General features: G+C 47.8%; 1 protein-coding gene across 2 annotated transcripts in view; it reads left to right on the top strand.

The window, feature by feature from the left end:
• SIL1 (SIL1 nucleotide exchange factor) overlaps positions 1 to 21,793 on the top strand; it is a 384,707-nt gene that overhangs the window by 344,134 nt on the left and 18,780 nt on the right. For both annotated transcript variants that reach the window (XM_029583703.1, XM_029583702.1), the window contains exon 8: positions 19,943 to 20,039. In XM_029583703.1, the coding sequence (XP_029439563.1) occupies positions 19,943 to 20,039 (97 nt within the window). The remainder of the gene's footprint in view (positions 1 to 19,942; positions 20,040 to 21,793) is intronic.

Raw genomic sequence — 21,793 nt, 5'->3', positions numbered from 1 at the left:
TAGCAGTACTCAAAGATGCTGTCCAGATACCAAATAAAAGGGTGAAGTTCCTGTGGCCTGGTTAACGGTTATTATGGCAAATCTAGGCCCATAAGAGCAATGAAGACCAATCATCCTGACACTGATTCACATAACATCGTAAAAATTTCTTCAGAGACTGTTTAGTTCACTCTGCCAGTCCATTAGTTTGTGGATGATAAGCTGAGGAAAAATCAAGTTGAATCTCGAATTTTTTGCAAAAGGTCCTTCCAGTAATGTACAGTAAACTGGACTCCTTTATCCAATAATATGTGTTGAGGAACTCCATGGATTCAAAAGATATGTTGAACAAATAATCATACTAATTCCGGTGCTGTTGTTAATTCAGAAAGTGCAATGAAGTAGGCTATTTTTGAAAAGTGATCTACCACCTCTAGATGGTATTATTCCCTTCCGAGGAGGTGGATCCGTGATTAAATTGCTTGCTTGCCGCTTGCATCCCAAACTGGAACTTCCGGTGACTGCGCATTAGAGCGGGAGGGTTGGCATTCGTGCACACACCATTGTGCGTTTGACAGGGGACTGGTAAAATTATATCCCAGTCATGGTTTTCTGTGTATCATGTTTCTTGTGCTACCTATTAGCTTCATGGAGTGTCCCCCTAGTCCTAGTACTAATCAAACAAACAATATAAATACACTGTTCTCTGTTTACCTGTTCCACCCCACTAGTGATTTTATAGACCTCTATCATTTATCCTCTCAGCTGTTTCTTCTCCATGTTGGAAAGCTCTAATCTGTTTAGCCTTTCCTCTTAGGGGAACCTTTCCATCTTTTTTATCATTTTGGTTGCTTTTCTCTGTACCTTTTCTAGTGATGCTATATCTTTTTTTTAGATGCAGTGACCAGAACTGCACACAACACTCAAGATGCAGTTGAAACGTGAACTGCTACAGAGGCATTATAATATCTTCTGTTTTATTTTCATTCCTTTCCTAATAATACCTAATGTTCTGTTTGCCTTTTTGGCTGCCACTGTGCACTGGGCTGAGGATTTAAAAATAATGTCCGCAATGATTCCAAGATCCTTTTCCTGGGTAGTGATGCCTAAAATGGAACCCAGCATTGTGTACCTAGAGTTTGAATTATTGTTCCCTGTTTGAATTTTATTTATTTATTTTTATTTAAAATCTTTTCTATACCGTCGCTAAGTCATATACCATCGCAACGGTTTACATGTAGGCACATAAATTAATGTAGGTGAGGGCGTACAATAGTACATTCTAACAGGTGCCGCTAAAGGTTCGGTTACAATATATCATTAAAGACAATCAATTGTTTAGTGGGGTAGGTCATGACCAATTGTACTAGTGAGGTACTGTTCACATGTAAAATTCACTATTCATAGTGGGGTAGATTTTTTTAAAAAGCGCGATCGCGTACTTTTGTTTGCGCAGCAGGCGCAAACAAAAGTACGCTGGATTTTATAAAATACGCGCATAGCCGCGCGTATCCTCTAAAATCCTGGATCGGCGCGCGCAAGGCTGCCGATTTTGGGCAGCCTGCGCGCGCCGAGCCGGCCTCGGAGGGAACTTCCTTTCACCCTCCCCTCACCTTTCCCTCCCTTCCCCTACCTAACCCACCCCCCCCCCCGGCCCTATCTAAACCCCCCCCCCTTACCTTTGTCCCTAGATTTACGCCTGCGAGAAGCAGACGTAAATCTACACGCGCCAGCAGACTGCTGGCGCGCCGTCTTCCGACCCGGGGGCTGGTCCGGAGGCCTGGACCACACCCCCGGGCCGGCGCCACACCCCGGTCCCGCCCCCGAAACACCGCGTCATCCGGTCTCTGCCCCCGACACGCCCCCTTCGAAAAACCCCGGGACCTACGTGCGTCCCGGGGCTCTGCACGCGCCGGCAGCCTATGCAATATAGGCGCGCCGGCGCGCAAGGCCCTGCTCGCGTAAATCCGGGCGGATTTACGTGAGCAGGGCTTTTAAAATCCGCCCGAGTGTTACAGTTATGTTTATAGTGATGTAGAGTTCGTGGACCACTCTACTGTACAATCCTAAATGCTGTGCGCCGGCGTTCTTCTGCCTGTTTCTAAATATTTCCTATTCTCCCGTCTCTTTATAAAATGCTTGTTTGAAAAGCCATGTTTTTAAACTTTTCTTAAATGCTTTGAGATCTCTTTGCAATCTGATCTCTAGAGGCATTGTGTTCCAAAGTATGGGGCCTGCTAGTGATAATGCCCTTTTTCTCACTTGGGTTAATCTTGCCGTTTTTACTGAAGGAATGGTTACGAGTGCTTTATTTGCAGATCGAAGGTTTCTGTGTGGGATATGTACTCTTACTTTATACTTGTCCACATTACATTTAATCTGCCATTTAGATGCCCAGTCTTGTAAAGTCCACTCAATTGCACTGTGATCTAACAATTTTGAATAATTTAGTGTCATCTGTGAAATTTATCACCTAACTCTTCACTGCCTTTTCCAGATCATTTATACATATGTTAAAAAGCTCTGGTCCCTGTAAAAATCCCTGTGGCACACCACTATTTATCTTTCTTCATTGAGAGAAATGATCTTTCAGTCCTACTTTGTTTTTCATCCTTTAGCCAGTTACCAATCCACAGTCAGACTCGTATCTCATTATTTTTTCCTAATGAGTCTCCCATGAGGGAATTTGTTGAATGCCTTCTGAAAATCCAGATGCACTATATAACCAACTCATCCTTGTCAATATGTTAACTTCTTCAAAAAATAACAGATTTGTAAGGCAAGATTTAAATTTGCTAATTCCATGTTAGCTGTGCTACATTAGTCTATGTCTTTCTTATAGGCCAATAATTTTGTTTTCAGAATACTTTATACTTGTCCAAAATGATAAAGGGGATGGAACAGCTCCCCTGTGAGGAAAGACTAAAGAGGTTAGGACTGTTCAGTTTGGAGATGAGATGACTGGGGGGGATATGATAGAGGTGATTAAAATCATGAGAGGCCTAGAATGGGTAAATGTGAATCGGTTGTTTACTCTTTCGGATAATAGGAGGACTAGGGGGCACTCCATGAAATTAGCATGTGGCACATTTAAAACTAATCAGAGAAAGTTCTTTTTCACTCAATGCACAATTAAACTCTGGAATTTGTTGCCAGGGGATGTGGTTAGTGCAGTTAGTGTAGCTGGGTTTACAAAAGGATTAGATAAGTTCTTGGAGGAGAAGTCCATTACCTGCTATTAATTAAGTTGACTTAGAAAATAGCCACTGCTATTACTAGCATCAGTAGCATGGGATAGACTTAATTTTTGGGTACTTGCCAGGTTCTTATGACTTGGATTGGCCACTGTTGGAATCAGGATGCTAGGCTTGATGGACCCTTGGTCTGACTCAGTATGGCATGTTCTTATGTCCACAGCTAGACTTTATAGGTGCCAGATTGGAAACGGCACAAGCAAAGGCTTTTCTGCCCAAGGACCGGGTGGTCGCCTTCTCTTCACTGGTCGCCCGTGTTCCCAACAGCAAGAGGGTGCCGGCCCGCCTACTGCTCCGCCTGCTGGGCCACAAGGCGACTTCAGTCCATGTGACCCCCTTGGCCCTTCTCTTCATGAGGAATCCTCAATGGGCCTTGCAGTCCCAGTGGTGGCAGGCATCCCAGGATCTGGAGGCTCCGGTTACGGTCACGGACCCTCTCCACCTCTCCCTGATCTGGTGGGAAACTCTTCCCAATTTGGAAACCGGGCTCCCGTTTCAGTCCGCGCCACCCCAGAAGACCCTCATCACCGATGCCTCATCTGAGGGGTGGGGGGCCTACACAGACGGCCTGCATACCAGGGTCTCTGGACTGCGGCCAAAGCTTGCTGCCAGATAAACTTCCTGGAGCTTCAGGCGATCCAATACACCTTGTGGGCCTTCCAGGACAGGCTATCCTCCAAGGTTGTCCTTATCAGAATAGACAACCAGGTGGCAATGTGGTACATCAACAAGCAGGGCAGCACGGGCTCGTTCTTCCTCTGCCAGGAGGCTCTGCAGGTCTGGGATTAGGCCCTTTCCAGAGGGGATGTATTTACGGGCCACCTACCTGCCGGGTCACCTAAACACACTGGTGGACCGCCTCTGTCAGTCCTTCCAGCCACACTAGTCATCCCTGAACCCTGCGTTGGCAGCCAACTTGTTCTGTCGCTGGGGCACGCCAAACTTGAACTTGTTTGCTTTCCCCCACAATCACAAGTTGAGCAGATTTTGCTCCCTGATTCCGGGGAAGGGCCATCTGGCCTACGATGCCTTCTCCCTTTAATGGGGGCAGGGTCTCATGTACACGTACCCCTTTATCCTGCTCCTCTCGAGAACTCTAAACTGCAAAAGGATGGGGAGACCATGATCCTCGTGGCACCCTCCTGGCCAAGGCAGGTGTGGCACACCTGTCCCACTGGGGAAGGCTCCTGACCCCATATCGCAGAACCAGGTCACCCTGCGTCACCCGAACCTCCAGGCCCTGGCCCCCACGGTGTGGATGTTAATCGCATGATCTTCCAGCCTTTGCAGCTTTCGGATGGTGTCTCCAGGGTCTTGATTGAGTCCCAGAAACTTTCCACCCGGAAGTCTTACAGCTCGAAGTGGAAGCATTTCTCCATATGGTGCGGTGGTCACGGACTGGACCCTTTCTCCTTTTTGCTCCGCCGCCTGCTAGTTACCTCTGGCATCTGTCTGACTCTGGCCTCTAAACAAGCTCGGTCCGTGTACACGTCAGTGCCCTCAGCGCCTACCACCAGGGTTTTGCCGGTGTGCCCGTTTCGGTCCAGCCTCTTGTCGGACACTTCATGCGGAGCCTTGTTCAGCTAATACCCCTGCTTCAACCACTAGCGACCCCGTGGGATCTCAACGTTGTCCTGGCAAGGTTAATGCGACATTCGTTTGAGCCTCTCAAGTCCTGTGACCTGAAGTTCCTCACGTGGAAGGTCATGTTCCTGGTGGTGATCACTTTCGTTCGCAGGGTGAGTGAGATCCAGGCCCTGGTAATGTACCCGAAGTTCTTCCATGATCGTGTGGTGCTGCATACACATCCAAAATTTCTATCTAAGGTAGTGACTGCTTTCCACATCAACCAGTCCATCATCCTTCCCATGGCCTCATTCCCACCCAGGGGGAATGTGCTCTCCACACCCTGGACTGCAAGCAGAAGCTCGCTTTCTATTTGGATCGGATAGTGGCCCATAGGCAGTCCACACAGCTCTTCGTGTCATTTGACCCCAAATGCCTGGGAGCAGTGTTGGGGAAGCAAACTTTGTCAAACTGGCTAGCGGATTGCATCGCCTTCTGCTATGAGCAGGCAGGTCTTCAGCTAGCTGGCAGGGTGAAAGCTCACTCTATCCGGGCTATGGTGGCATCAGTGGCCCATCTGCGTGTGGTCCCTGTGGCTGAAAGTTTTAGGGCCGCAACCTAGAGTTCACACGTTTGCGGCTCACAACTGCCTTGACAGGGATAGTCGCCAGGACAGTGCTTTTGGCCAGTGTGTCCCACACAATCTATTCCAGTTCTGAACCCAACTATCTCTCATCGTGCTCTCTGTGGGACCAGACCGCGCCCTGTTTTGCCCCACAGCGCCACAGTTATATTATGACAGTTGGCACCTTGTTCGGCTACTGTGGGTCTCTCTGGTCGAATGGGGAAGTCTGGAGCTCTGTAATCACCCACATGTGAGGACTACCATTCTGCTTGTCCTAGGAGAAAGCCCAGTTGCTTACCTGTAACAGGTGTTCTCCTAGGACAGCAGGATGTTAGTCCTCAGGAATTCCGCCTGCCTCCCCACGATGTTGGGTTCAGCTTCAGTTTGTTGTGTTATTTTTCTCGCTTGTATTTTTTGCTCTATTACGAGACTGAAGGGGGACCTCGCATGGATGCACAGATTGCAGCGGGTTGGACATGCTCAGTCTGCCAGTCAAAGTTTCTAGAAACTTTCACAAAAGTTTTCCGTGCTGGGCTCCATCGGATGATGTCACCCACATGTGAGGACTAACATCCTGCTGTCCTAGGAGAACAACTGCGCTTTCTAACATTTCCATTACACCAATATCCTTGCGCTCCTGAGTGACTGTTGGCTCCTTCCCATTATTTAGTTTATAAGCTGCTCTATCTGTTTCTGAAATGTTTATATCAGCAGCCAGATTCCACACTGGTTAAAGTATAGCTTGTCCTACAGAATGGGCTCCCTTTCCCCAAAATGTTCCTCAATTCCTAACAAATCTAAAGTGCTGTACCATGTACGATTGCCTCATCTATGTATTGAGATTCCAGAACTCTGTCTATCTCTGGGGTCCAGCGCATGGAATTGGGAGCATTTCCAAGAATGCTACCCTGGAGGTTCTGGATTTTAACTTTCTACCTCAAAACCTAACCTTGGCTTCTAGATCCTCTTTCCTACCTTCCTATATCTTTGTTACCCATTAGTACCATGACAGCTGACTCCACTTCATCCCCCCACCCCACTAAAATTCTATTTAGGTGGCGTGTGAGGTCTGCCACCATCATATCAGGCAGGTAAATTATCAAGTGATCCTCACACCTACCAACCACTCAGCTGCCTTCATTCTTAATGATTGAATCGCCAACTACAATAGCTATCCTAACACTTCCCTCCTGAACACATATCCTTGGAGACACATGCTCGATGTGAAAGGATAATTCATCACCTGGAAGATAGATCCTAGCTACAGGATCATTTCACGTTACAACAGGTTGATGCTCTCCTTCCATGCAACCTTGCTCCTCCAAGGCTGCACAGCTGAAGGCCTCCTCTATATACTTTTGTATCTCAGCACCTCCAAGCTTGCCACTAGCCTGGAGAAATAGGATGCTCTCTTTGAAAGAAAGGAGCTATTTGCACCATGTGCAAGGAATCATTTTAATTCACACTAAAAAAGATAGACATGTGATTTGTGCAGTAAACCAAATCCTTTATTAATTCTGAAATTAACAAATGTTAGTTTGCAGCTAAATTTTGCCATTAGAGCTAGGACCTGATTGTCAGCACTCTAAATACAATGGATAAATAGTTTAATTCCTTCTTAATATTACTATAAATCCAAATTAATATTTTTATTCTTGCTTAATTATAATATTGTATCCAGTTTGCTATTAATCTCTGGCAATATCATTCAGAGCTGTCTCTAAGTTGGAGAATCTTATTGGCTCAAAATGTGCAATCCTCCACATACTCCATTATATTTCTTTTCATTGCTATAACTTTTATTCATTTAGAAATGGGAGCCATTGTCAGTCAGAATGGTTAATGTAGCATCATAGAACTTCATTTGAAATGTTGGCATATGCCAGGAGTGGCCAACTTCGGTCTTCGAGAGCCATGAACAGGCCAGGTTTTCAGGATATCCAAAATGAATAGGCATGAGATAGAATTTCATGCACTACCTCCACTGTATGCAAATCTACCTCGTCAATATTAATTGTTGGATATCCCGAAAACCTGACCTGTTTGTAGCTCTTTAGGACCAGAGTTGGCCACCTCTGGCATATATTGTATGATACATATGAGGAACATTCTTTCTTTAAACGCATATGTTTGTGTGAACCAGAAACTTAAATGATAGCTTATTCTATTTCATGTTATAAAGACTTAACTATTCTTGCTGGAAGTAATTTCAGCACTGTGCTCTGTTTTTATTACCTCTGTATCTTATTTTGTGCATTCGGGCCTGCGGTCGTCTAGCAGAATACCATTTCAGTCATCGGTGTGCAATTATCTCAGGTCCTATGTGGAAAGCCACTGTTCTAAAATATAGGAGTGAAACATCTAAAATTACAAATGACAGAATTCATTGGCGACTAATGAGAAACATCATAAATGTTTAGATCTCAATTTCCCTTTTTCTATAAAAATGAAAATGGCATAATCTGCTTCTTGTAACAATAAAAAGTATGCTGAAAATCGAATGACATTTTATTATTGACTAATTCTGAGAGGTCAGCAAAGGCAGTAATAGTTATAAATCCGCCTTAATGAAGACATTGCTATTTGAAGGTAACAAAATGATAATATTGCTGTTCTTCCAGAAGGAATTATTTATTAAAGTACTGAGAATTTCAAGGACAAGAATGGATAGTCAGGCCATCTGGGAGAACTATTCTAGCAAACGGAACACTGGCTATTGATTCAGGAGCAACCCCAACATTTTAGATCAAGACTCAGTTCTGCCACTGATGGTGCAACCATGGGCAAGTCCCTTCAGCTCCTTCTCCTGTAAGCAATATATGGGGGTTCTATAACCCATCTGATACTTCGCACTTCTTTCCCCTCCTCCACACCTATCAAGATGGGCGGTGCTACAGACAATTACCTCTATCATCTCCTATACCTATGCAATCCAAAAAGCTCAGAAAAGACCATGGGGTTTTTTCACAGAATCAGACTTTGTCAGATTTTTCAGGTTTCACAGTTAGAACAAAATAAACAATACATATCTCTAAAGTCCTTAGTGCTTGGCATCGGTTTATACTGAGTAAAGCTCTGCATCATTAGTAAACATAAACATATCAGAGATGTTAACTTGCTTTGGATATATTAATAAGTTTAATTAGCTAATTACCCCATAACGTTAGGAGATTACCTTCTGTTTCACTCTGGAGCAGTTTCTAGCTGAGGTCTCAGAGATAGTCTTTGCTGAAGAAAGCTTGCATTCTTGGTCCCTGTCGCTTGCTCGGCTGAGTAGGCTAGGCTCAGCCTTGGAAAAGAGCAGCCAGGTAACAGGCAGGAATTTCTTATGTGCAGACTTCTAGGACCCAGGAGCCCCTCTGCTTCACCACAGGGGTGATGCCTTGAACATCGTCTTCTGCTGATATGTATAGAATTCTTCAACTGGTTGCCGCCCTCTCCCTGGCTGCTTTTTTTTTTTAATTTTTTTAATTTAGCAAGTTTTTTCAGAATTTACAAAGAACATCTTTGCAAAAGAAGCTTAAGAGAGTTTCAAATAGGAGTTCTGTAATACAATAGAATCCGTAAAAAAATAAACATAAAGAAACACATTTTCTCTTATTCTTTTCATAGGAAATATAAGAGAGAGAGAAGGAAAATTAGAGGAGACAATGTATGAAACCAAAAAGAAAAATACTTGCAAGGCTGCATGATACCCTAATTCCCTTTATAGATCCTCCCTTCTCTATATATACCAGGTCATTGTATTTACCCATTTATGAACTCTTGTAACTGATCAGGACTAAAGAAAATATATGTATTTCCAGATAACTTAATTACACATTTACAGGGGAAACGTAATAAAGAACTAGCCCCTAGAGCTAATATTTCAGACCGCATTGAAAGGAACGCCTTTCTACGCAACTGAGTAGTTCTCAAGAGGTCTGGGCAAATACGCACCAAACCACCAATAAAGGGTACATTTAAATTCTTGAAGTAATTTTTCATAATCTGACTTAGATCCTGTTCAGAAAAAAAGGTAACAAAAAGAACAGCTCGTTTAGTTATCTCCATATTAGAATTTTCAAGGTAGTCAGTTAAATTAACGATTTCTATACGCTCATTCATCTGAAACAGCTGTGTAGCACTATATCTCTATGGTAGGAACATTATTTCTTTAAGTGCCGGAGCCATTTCCACAGGAATCTTGAGAACCTCTTGCATGTACCTCTTAAAGGTCAATAAAAGCAACTCGCCCAAAACTTTAGGGAAATTCAAGAGTCTCACATTTAGGTGCCACAGATAGTTCGCCATTGATTCCAATCTTCTTGATAAAGAAATCCAGTCCCATACAGACACAGCATTTAAATCATGTAGATCCTGAATATCCTTAGTTAGCGTCTGAATGGAATTAGCATGCTCCTGAAATAACTGCCGGTGATCACTTTCAATTGAATCAAGCCTTTGAGTTACAGTTTCTAAGGATCAGGACTGTTCCCTGTACGTACCAGGATCAGTCCAGATGGTGGGTTATGTCCCCCGTCCAGCAGATGGAGTCAGAACAGAGCTCGAGGGCTCCGCCTCCTATACCAGCTCACCCTCTGCTGGAGCTCAGTATATTTCTGACTACAGCATATGTGAGTTGGGGAAACAGTGCTTCCCCAGTCTGACAGGTTTTTGAGTCTCTTTCTACTTTTCTTTGAGTTCTACCTGTCTTTTGTTTGCTAGCTAACAATTTGGATCAAGTTAATTGAGGAAAAAAAAAAAAAGTTTTTATTCTGTCAGTGATTTGAGGAGGCGTGCTTCTCTGTTCTGCCTCCTCCTGCAGTGTCACTTTCCTACGTTTGGGGTAAGTGTTATTTTCTGTGTGGTTTTTCTTGCAGCTTTTCTCTTCACTTGTCGGCGTTTGCCGGTACACCCGGCTCTCTCATGCGGTCCTTGACGGTCCTGTGGCCCGGCGAACGCTATCTCGGGCCTGGGTGCGCCGCTAGCGGTTTTTCCCGCCGGCGCCTACGGATCTGTCAGGCGGGTTGTGTCGGCCTTTCGGCCCCCCCGCGGTGCGCTTCCTTTTTGGGCCCCCCCCCCCCCCCCGAGGCGATTTCTCATAGCGGCTTCTTCATGCCGCGCTTTTCCCGCTGCGAGACCTGCGGTGAGGCAGGGTCTCGTTTTTCAAAGGAGGGAGTTTGCCCGCGCTGCCTCCCTGAAGGGGAAGGTGGTTCGCGTGGCTCGGGTTCGCGCCCAGCGCCCTCCTCACCACAGCCAGGGATGAGCGGGCCGGCCACGTCCTCGCCAATGGCGGGAACGGCGGCCATTTTGGAGCGGGATTTTCCTTCAGAACACGCTCCAGAGGAAACAGACGCAGTTCGGGGCGCCCCCCGCCTGCACCGAAGCCCAGAGGAAGCTCTACCCGGCCCGACCACCGCAAGGGGCCCCTGCGGCCTCAACTTCAGCCAGCCTGCCGTTTTTTTCCCCGGACTTCATTTTAAAGATGCACACAGCTTACCTGCAGGGCCTGACAGAGCCGGGGGGAGCCCCCTCGGGGCCTCCTGCTCCCAAAGTTCCCAAGCTCTCGTTTCCGGCCTCCAGGCCCCTGTCCTCGGCTGGGCCAGCCACAAGCTCCTCGGCTTTGCCATCCCAGCCTCGAGTGGTGGGAGTGGCTCCCCCTTTGGGCCCTGACCCTTCGGACCCTCCGGATCCGGCGCAATTGGAGGGGCAAACGGAGGGCGACGACCCGCGAGCCTTGCGGATCTTCCATAAGGAGGAACTAGAAGACCTGCTCCACCAGACCCTTCAAGAGCTAGATCTGGATCCTCCACCGGACCCCCCGGCGCCTGTGGCTCCAGCGGTCGCAACGTGCTCCAAGAAAGGGGACCCGGTCCTGGCCGCCCTTAGGCCTAGGGCTAAAGCTTTCCCGGTCCATGAGTCTTTTCTCCAGCTCCTCACGGGGGAATGGGACATCCCTGAAGCGGCATTGAGGGTCACCCGGGCCATGGAAAAAATTATATCCCTTGCCTGAGGATTTCTTAGATCTCATCCGTTTCCCTAAGGTAGACTCGGCGGTCTCAGCGGTGACTAAGCGAACTACGATCCCGGTGACGGGCGGGACGGCCCTACGGGACACACAGGACCACAAATTGGAGACATTCCTCAAGAGGGTGTTTGAGGTTTCGGCCCTAGGGATGCGAGCTGTCATGTGCAGTTCTTTGACCCAGAGGGCTAGTCTGCTCTGGGTCCAGCAACTCCTGACGTTGCAACAGTTGCCTCCGGAAGAAGCAGCTCAGGCCGACAGCCTGGAATCTGCCATCGCTTACGGGGCGGATGCTCTGTATGACCTTTTTCGCGTTCTGGCCCACTCCATGGTGTCGGTGGTGGCGGCTCGTCGCCTCCTGTGGCTCCGGAATTGGTCTGCGGACGCCTCCTCCAAATCGAGCCTGGGATCCCTTCCTTTTCGTGGGAAGTTTCTTTTTGGGAACGACCTGGATCAGATCATGAAGTCACTGGGGGAAAATGCAGTGCATCGTCTACCCGAAGATCGGCAGAGGCCTTATAGGCCGTTTGCCTCCACCAGAACCAGGGCTCGAGCACAGCGACGCTATAGATCCTACCGGCAGTCCAATCCTCGCACTGCTCCCAGTAGATCCCAACCGTGGTCGCGGTCCTTTCGTGGGCGGAGGCCCGCGAGAGAGGGCTCGGGCCAGGGGAACCCCCCTGGCAAATCTACCCAATGATGCCAGACCGACCCACTCCTCCTGTCCGCCCATCGGGGGCCGACTCACAGATTTCGTCGAGGAGTGGGTGAAGATTACTTCAGATCAGTGGGTCCTGGACACCATCCAATACGGTTACGCCTTGGAATTTGTCCGTCTTCCTCGGGACAGATTTCTCTTCTCTCCGTGCGGCTCCGACCTCAAATGGATGGCGGTTCAACAGACACTAGACCGTCTGCAAGCCATAGAGGCTATCGTTCCCGTTCCTTTCGCCGAGGTGGGGCTCGGGCCATTATTCCATCTACTTCGTGGTTTCCCAAAAAGGACGGCTCGTTCCAGCCCATACTGGATCTGAAGGAAATTAAACCGCTCTCTGCGGGTCAACCGATTCCGCATGGAGACGCTGTGTTCAGTGATTGCTGTGGTACACCAGGGGGAGTTTCTGGCTTCCCGGGATCTGACGGAGGCGTATCTGCACATTCCGATACGTCCGGACCACAGACGCTACCTACGTTTCAAGATCCTCGGTCAGCACTTTCAGTTCAGGCCCTACCCTTCGGGCTCGCAACGGCTCCGCGTACCTTCAACCAAGATCAGGGTGGTGGTGGCGGCGGCCCTCCGGCGGGAGGGGATCTTAGTGCACCCCTACCTGGACGACTGGCTGGTGCGGGCGAAGTCCTTCTCGCATGGACAGGCCTCGGTGGCCAGAGTCTTGGAGATGCTTCGCTCTCTGGGCTGGGTTGTGAATCTCCCCAAGAGTTCCCTCGTCCCATCCCAACGCTTGGATTTTCTGGGGGCGACCTTCGACACTCAGCAAGGCATGGTCTTCCTGCGGGCGGACAAGGCACTCTCCTTGAGGGAGCACGTCCGTCAGTTCGCGTCTTTGTCGGAACCCACCGCTTGGAATTATCTACAGCTTCTGGGAGTGATGGCGTCCACCATCGACATGGTGCCCTGGGCGTTTGCTCATCTACGTCCACTGCAGGCGTCCCTGCTGTCGCGATGGAAACCGGTGTCACAGGAGTATCAGGTGGTTCTACCCCTCCCCCAGTCAGCTCGAGACAGTCTGGAGTGATGGCTGGTTCCGGCTCACCTGGCCCGAGGCGTCTCCCTCGACGTTCCCTCTTGGGTAATCGTGACCACCGACGCCAGCCTCGTGGGGTGGGGCGCGGTCTGCGAACGAAGCGCCACACGGGACGTGGTCCCTGGAGGAGGCGAGGTGGCCGATCAATCGTCTGGAGACCAGAGCAGTACGCCTCGCACTTCGACGTTTCCTCCCCCTGATTCGGAACCGAGAGGTACGGGTTCTTTCGGACAACGCCACCACGGTGGCGTACATCAATCGTCAAGGCGGGACGAGGAGCGAACAGGTCTCCGCCGAAACCACGCTCCTGATGGACTGGGCGGAACTTCTTCTGGTTCGGCTCGCGGCCTCCCACATCGCCGGCGTGGACAACATGCAAGCGGATTACCTGAGTCGTCAGCGGTTGGACCCCGGCGAATGGTCCCTTTCCGACGAGGCGATGACGCTCCTGGTTCGCCGTTGGGGAACGCCGCGACTGGACTTGATGGCGAACCGCCCTCAAACGGCCAAGGCCCCTCGCTTCTTCTTCAGTCACAGAAGGGAGCGCGGCGCGGAGGGGTGGATGCTCTAGCGCTGCCGTGGCCGTCAGATCAACTGCTCTATGTTTTCCTTCCTCCCTGGCCCTTAGTGGGCAAGATACTCCGCAGGATAGAAACTCACAGCGGTCCCGTGATTCTGGTAGCTCCGGAGTGGCCGCGTCGTCCTTGGTTTGCAGACCTGCTTCACATGGCATGGACGGACCGTTACGCCTGAGTCATCTTCCTCGGCTCCTGCAGCAGGGACCGGTATTTTTCGAGCAGGCGGCACTCTTTTGTCTTGCGGCTTGGCTTTGAACGGCGCCGCCTCCGCCGACGAGGCTACCCGGAGGCGGTAATCTCTACGATGCTCCGGGCCCGCAAACCTTCTACCTCTGTTGCTTATGTGCGAGTGTGGAAGGTCTTCGAGGCCTGGTGTACCGATCATGGGGCCCGACCCACGGAGGCGTCGGTACCTCTGATCCTTCAATTTTGCAGAACGGGCTGGACAAGGGTCTTGCATACAATTCCCTACGTGTGCAGGTAGCGGCCCTGAATGTTTCTGGTACAGACAACCGGTCCCCCTGCCTCTCCAGGCTGATATCGCCCGATTCCTGAAGGGGGGCCAAACATCTACGGCCGCCGGTCAGGGACCCTTGTCCGTCGTGGGAGTCTTAACCTGGTTCTCTCCGGGCCCTAGCTGGCCTCTTTTCGAACCTCTACAGGAGTCTTTCGCTTAAAGATCTTACTAGGAAGACAGTTTTTTCCTCGTGGCAATATGCTCTGCCCGTCGAATCTCGAGCTGCAGGCTCTTTCCTGCAGGGTACCCTACCTTCGCATTTCGGAGGCGGGATCTCGCTGCGTACAGTACCTTCCTTCCCCCCGAAGGTGGTCTCTTCGTTTCACGTGAATTAGACGTTGGAACTCCGCGGCTTCCTCTCCAGAGGAGTCGAGGTCTCTTCGGCACTTGGACGTCAAGCGAGTCTTACTCCACTACCTAGAGGTTACCAATGCCTTTCGGGTTTCCGATCATTTGTTTGTGCTCTGGTCGGGACCTAAGAAGGGCTCCTCGGCTTCAAAGATGACCATTGCCCGCTGGATCAAGGATGCCATCTCGTCGTCTTATATCGGGGCCCGGTCGGGATCCGCCCAGGGGCGTTCGAGCTCATTCACACAGCTCTCACGCAGCGTCTTGGGCGGAGTCTCGTGCTGTCTCCCCACAGGAAATTTGCCGGGCGGCGACGTGGAAGTCGCTGCATACCTTCGCTAAGCATTATCGCCTACACCTGGCGCCCTCGGCTCCTGGGCAATTGGCGATCAGGTTCTCCGAGCAGGGCTCTCAGGGGCCCACCCATAGTAGGGAAGCTTTGGTACATCCCACCGTCTGGACTGATCCTGGTACGTACAGGGAAAAGAAAATTATTCCTTACCTGCTAATTTTCGTTCCTGTAGTACCATGGATCAGTCCAGACGCCCACCACGCTGGGATCTTGCGACCTGCTCGGATTCATTGTTATCTACTGTCTCTTCTTTCTTCTCTCTGGTTCTCTATCAGAGTTGTACAGCTCCTCACAAGTTGACGTTGGCGACCTCTTTTTGTTAGGTCATGCCTGTTTTATTGTTCTTGATGTTGACTTTCGTCAGGGTTTTGATCCAAATTGTTTTGTTATTGCTCTTTTGGGCTTTGTTATTCACGATACTGAGCTCCAGCAGAGGGTGAGCTGGTATAGGAGGCGGAGCCCTCGAGCTCTGTTCTGACTCCATCTGCTGGACAGGGGACATAACCCACCGTCTGGACTGATCCATGGTACTACAGGAACGAAAATTAGCAGGTAAGGAATAATTTTCTTTTCATAAATTTAAGAGCAATACCTGCAATTAGGTCCCATAGGAACTCCAAGGTGACTACCACCGTTTTTGGTTTTTTTTATCTCCAGGGGGCGTAGATGGTAGGCTCCCAACTCTACTGTGCTTCCACCCTCCTCCGATGATCCTGGAGGGCCAACTCCCTCGCCCAGTCCTCTCCTGGGTCTTGGGGCACACAACCTGAGAGGGAACCGTTTCCCCAATCCTGGCTGCTTTTAACAGCCCAGACATGCATATGTAAACAGTTCATGCATAGTCAGAGGGGCGGATGGTATCATTTCTTCATTTCAGACCGCTAGCCCTCCTGTCCCATTTGGGGGGATTTACTGCTCCTACTAAGTGGCGACCCTGGACTGGGGTCCAGTCTTGGTCCGGTATCCTCTTAACCAGCACTGCCCTGCTGTATCAGCGCTGTTCTGTGAGCTGACCTGTCTGATAAAACTCGCCCTTTAGATAGACTGTCTTTTGTCTCTGGGCAGATTTGGGTTGTTTGTGCATCTCTGACTTGTCCCTGTCCCTGGGTAGCTTACTGCATTATTTGTGGAAAAAAGCTATAGCCCTTAACGCAAATCAGAGCACCTGGGCACATACTGTTATTCTGGTCAAAAGTTCATCATCTTGGTTTTTTTTATTAAAACATACATGTCAGTGTCCCTCCTGCAGAGTCAATATCCATATTTGGTTGCATATAGTAGTGAAACCTCTGGCTTCTTCTACAGTCCGTCCATGGCTTACTTGATAGCAAGGCATTTGATGTCAGGTTCTTGTGGCCTGGTTTGGCCTCTGTTGGAAACAGGATGCTGGGCTTGATGGATCTTTGGTCTGACCCAGCATGGCAATTTCTTATGTTCTTATGATGGATACTGGTTTTCCTGGTCAACAAATTAAATTATTATGAAATATGTTTACTGTAGGACATCACAAAAGTATTCTTCTATCAACCAGTCAGTCTTTGATTTTCATCCCCTTAAAATCCATGATCATATGGGTAGAACTAAGGAAGTTTTATGATTAGTTGATAGCATCATGTCAGGAGCAGCAGGGATCATACCTACGACTCCAGGTGCTCAAGACCAAGGGGATGTTGCAGTGGAATCATGGAGACTCTGAATTGGTGAGAATCCTCTAAGTACATATTAAGCACAGCAAAGTTAGGGAGACTCGCCTCCAGAGGCTCCATATTGGACCAGCAATAGTACCCATATAGACAGCTATGTATAAGGATCACCAGCCTGACACACTTTTGCTGGTCCAACAGTCTGTACTGAGTTAACTCTATGTTATCCTGTGGGCCATGTTCCTGTTTCCTGCTTCCTGCTCCGGTCTTTCTTTGGCTAAGTTCAAGCTTCCTGCTCCAGTCCTGGTCTTCTGTCCATTCTGGCTCCTGCTTTCATGTGAACATCCTGGCAGCTGCCTGCACCCAAAGGCTCAACCCATGGAGAACAGCGGCTGTCTTAACAGAAGACAGCAGCTCCAGACCACCCAGCCTCTCAAGCTTTCCCTTTATTTAACCATTGCATCTTTCTTCCATCCTTAGTGGAACGGCCTGTGACACATCCTCACAAATCCCCACTCCAACTGTTCCTTTTATGTTCAACCTTGATTTGGATCTAGCTTTCACTTTTCACTGTCAGTTTTTCTATTTATTTCAGAATGAGGAAAACCCTATTAGATAGAGCTGCTGTCAGTCAAAATGACTAAAATAGCATCTAAAGCTTTCCATTTCACCAAGCCATTTCAAAAAGCTGAAAAAAATCCCTCCTTTTTCATTATTTTGTCTTTTTTCCAGTATTTACATAGATTTTCTGTTTTTTGGCAGGTTTGATAACACTCCATGATGGAGTATTGTCATATTGTATTATTTTTAAATAATATTATCTTGATTATCACAATTTGCATGTTGATGAGAAAATTGAAATTTGCAGTTTTCCAACAACTTAAGACTCATGTTTGTGTTGCAAACAAATCCAGAGAAATCAGCCTTAAAAAGACTGTGATGTGATTAGATGTGGAAAGTACAGATGTATTAACAGCATGGACTGCAGGTAGCTTTCTGCCCAGCATGGTGCTGCATCTTTCGCAAGCAGCTGCCCCCTTTCTGTAAATCATGTTTCCTTCCTCAAATATGAGCTTTAAAATCTCAAAAAAAAAACCCCTGTAGTTTTATTGATCTAATTTATTGTTGGTAATATTTTCACAAAATTCTAGGAACTGTTTTTCCATCTAAAATAGTGTTATTTATAAGCTGTCTCCATTATCATATTTTTTTTGTTTAAAAATGTAGTATAATTAATTGTGTAAAAATGTAAGTGAAAGAACCCATTCTAGCATGTACTGTCATAAAGCAATGTACAAACACATCTCCGATCTTAAGGCACTCAGCCATTTATTCCATGTCTCACAGCATGCCCATAATGAGTGTGTATGCCTTATTGTGTGCTATTTCCTCCTTGCAAATTATTGTCTGGATGACTTCACTCAGGAATAGCTCTGCTGAGCTATATTCACAGCCCCAGTGTGCTGCAGCAGCTCAGGGGGAGATTCTGCAGCAAAGTCTCTGGAATTCTGTCACAGCTCTGCAGCATATTTACATATTAAATAATGCAAATATGATTGTACATTGTACAAATAAAATAATTTTACAAGCTTTCTTTGCTGTCTGGTAATTTATTTGGTTCATTGTTTGAGTTAGGGGGGTAAAGGGATCTTGGTAATCAGCATGGAGAAGGGAGGCAGGGGAATTCATAAAGGGACAGAGAGGAGGGGATTGGACATGAGGGAAAGAGAGAAAAGGGATAGGGAGGCAAGAAAGGATCAGAGGTAGGGGTGGGAAGAAATGGAAGGTAATATGATAGTGGGGTCAGAAAGTGAATTGATGGGAGAGGAAAGGAGAATTGGGGATGAAAGAAGGAGGATCCAGGGCCAGGACATGGAAATGTAAATGGAAGAATTATGCCCTCTCACCAGGATTTGTGCATGGGTCTGTTGCACCCTAGGTAGACCAATGTAACACTGCCCCCACCCCCAACCCACCCTGAGTGAATTTGCCCCCTGACAGTAGTAGATAAATGGAGTTATGGTCTCTCTCTCTCTCTCTCTTTCTCTTTCCCTCTTTGTAGCTGCTGTCACCCTTCTTTCACATTTTTGAAAATTGTGCCCTTGCGTACTCTGGCAACACCCCGCCCACCCTAGGTGGTGGTGTCAGTGGTTGCGCTGGCACCTACCTCACACCCTCTCCCCATCTGGTACCAATCCCCCCTCATACACACTCACAGCACTAATTTTTCTCACATACCCCAATTGTCCCCGTCCTTTCTCCTAAATACACACCTTACCAGTCCCTGTCACCTCTATCCACCCCCATCAATCTCCATCCTCCTTACTTTCCCATGCCAGTGCTCATCCTCCTCTTACCCTCACCCCCTGCCTGTTTTCAAACTGATCAGGAGGAGGAGAATGGTGATGCCTTAAGCAATTGTAAAAAAAAACAAAAAACACTTGGATAATAAATTTTGTAATTTCAGATATCAGAAAATAAAGGAGTCTCAAAAAGTAAAGGAACCTTCATAACACTGAGCGGTTACTTAGTCTGACGTTTTTACCGCTGTATTGGTCATAAATAATCATAGGTCCCACAAACACTCGCTTTTTCCTTTTTTAAAAGTTTTTTGTTGCTCATGAAAAATGAAAGAGTACTAAGTTCCACGCAGTGCTTGAATATGATTCAGTCTGTAAACCTGACATGGATCCATGTTTCGAGGACACTGCTTCAGGGGCTGAAAAGCATTAGAAAACGCCAACTTGTGCTCATGTCTTGTTAAGGGAAAATCCCCTTGAATGCAAAAAATACAAAACCAGCACTGCCACAGCAGGTACTTCATCAAGCAGCCATTTTTGAAAAAGGCTTTGAGCAATGTCATCATCCTCTTTTGCCCAGAACCCGACTTAGGGTTTGAATCATGCTGTGCACCGTAGAGGAGGGCTCCCCTGCTGCTGACTTATCAGTGGACACGGTAGAGGAGAGAGAATGGAGAGTTTGAGGTACATGCCCGGGCTGCCTCTGGTCTTTTGCAGTTCCATGGGAGACCACACAATTCTGCAACACGGACCAGATTTTGCAGTGCTATCTGTGGCCATGAAATCGCAGGGGTCCTGCTTATATTTGTATGTCATGTCGTACTTAGAGAATAGAGTTGTGAAATGGGAAATGCTAGTTAACATCCTTTCACTTTTCAGCACATCAAACATAGGCCATAAGCTCTTCCGGAAAGGAACTACATAACATGTGACTTCTGGTGTGCTTTCTCTATAGACGATGCTATACAAACATAAATATTTTTTCCTTTTTATATTTACTTTTCTTTCAGTAATCCCAAAGTTCAGGTTGAAGCAATTGAAGGAGGGGCACTGCAAAAATTGCTGATGATTCTAGGAACAGAACAACCACTTTCTTTGAAAAAAAAGGTAGGCCTCTTGTATATGCGCACATGTTATAAAATAGCCTGGCTGCATGCAAAAGTGCGCCCAATTTTAAGTAGATGCCTGTGTGTGCAAAAGTCGCTTCTACCACGTACGTGGGGAAGGGACATGCGCCGACGCCATTGACAGTTTTCCCAGTTCATTCCCAGTTTGCCAGTTAAGGTATAGGTCTTTCCAAACCCCCTTAGTTTCATAGCCTTCCTTCCCCCCTGTTATTCCCGACCCTTTAATCCAGAGCTTCCAAAACTGTGGGTTGGGACCCCAAATGGGGTCACAAAACCTCCAGCTGGGGGTCACAAATGCCTCAAAAGCAGTCCTCTCCAGACATCACCAGCAGCAGAAGTAGTGGAAATCAGCATGGGATCTTTGAGCTGGCGTGCACTCTCAGGTCCTGCGATGGTCCCGCCCTCGCTTGAGTTTCCACATTAACAGGAAGCCATGATTGAGGCGGGACCTGTGAGCTTTTATTGGCTCATAGGTCCTGTGCTGACTTTCATTTACTAATGCTGCTGCCAGTTGCAGATCAACATCAGGCATTGGACCAGCCTTTGGGGAAGAGTGGGCAGAATGTGCACAGGTCTGTGCAGGTTGTCATTTCTTCTCTATCTTCTCCCATTACTGAACTTACCTAAGAGAAAAATGTTGCCCCTGTCATCAGCCTGCTCTCTCTTCCCACTAGCTCTCATCCACTTACCACCTGAGGCCCAAAGGAAAATGTTGCTGCTGGTCCTAGTCAAGGGGATGTTTGGATGGGGGCTGTTTGAAGGGAGGGATCAGATACAGGAAGGGTTTGAGGGTTGGATCAGTGGGAGAGGGATTGTCTGTGGAAGGTGAGAGGAGGGATGCAAGAGAGGAGCTAGGGGTGAGAGTATCAATTGGGGGGTATGTGAGAAGAGAGAGGAAGGGGATGACAGATCAATTGGGGGTTACAAAAATGGCTTGGAGATGAGAGAGGTACAGTGGGGAGGATGTAAAAAGCTGAAGTGGGTGAACGAGAGGCTAGGCTGGGAAGGGGAGAGGAACTGGGGGATGTAAGAGAGGATCAGCTGGAGAGGCAGAGGTTGAGAGGTCCTCTGGAGGGGGATGGAGGATGAGAGAGGGGATCAGTTGGAGTGCAGGAATGGTGAGTGGAGAGATTGTTGGAGGCGAACTACACCATCGCTAATTAAGTTTGGTTGTCCTCTGGGGTCGTGTGAATTTTCAAGTGCTAAAATGGGATCACATTGGCTAAAAGTTTGGGACGCCCTGCTTTAATCCCTACTGATCTGCCTAGATTTTTTGTTTAATCACTTACACGTCATCCATAGCAGAAGTAAAGTTACACGGCAGGGGACCCCAGTGCGTGTAAGTATTTACACGCAACGTTCAGGTTGCGTGTAAATCGCAGAATGCCCCTGTTCTGCCCAAACCTCGCCCCTTTTTCAGAACTTCTGAGATGTATGCATTTGCGAGCGTATGCGGGCAGCTTTTAAAATCCGCTCAGCGCTTACTGGCCCAACGTTCGCACATCCCCTGATTGCTGCACACTTCGAGCTTTTAAAATTCACCTTTTAATGTGTATATATGTAGTAGAATGAATTTCTAAATAATATTTCTGATCTTCACAGGTTCTAGTAGTTTGAGTAAATGATTGTAATTTCTTCTTCTATTTCTGTTTTATAGTTATCTATGTAATACTATATAAGCCGCTGTGAAATGCTGCATGGAACAAGCGGTTTAAAGAATTTTAAATAAATAAG

The sequence above is a fragment of the Rhinatrema bivittatum genome, chromosome 18 (genome assembly GCF_901001135.1).
Source record: "Rhinatrema bivittatum chromosome 18, aRhiBiv1.1, whole genome shotgun sequence".
In the NCBI taxonomy this organism is placed as follows: Eukaryota; Metazoa; Chordata; class Amphibia; order Gymnophiona; family Rhinatrematidae; genus Rhinatrema; species Rhinatrema bivittatum.
Note: the sequence above shows the minus strand (reverse complement) of the source record. Positions and strands in the feature narration are given on the sequence as shown.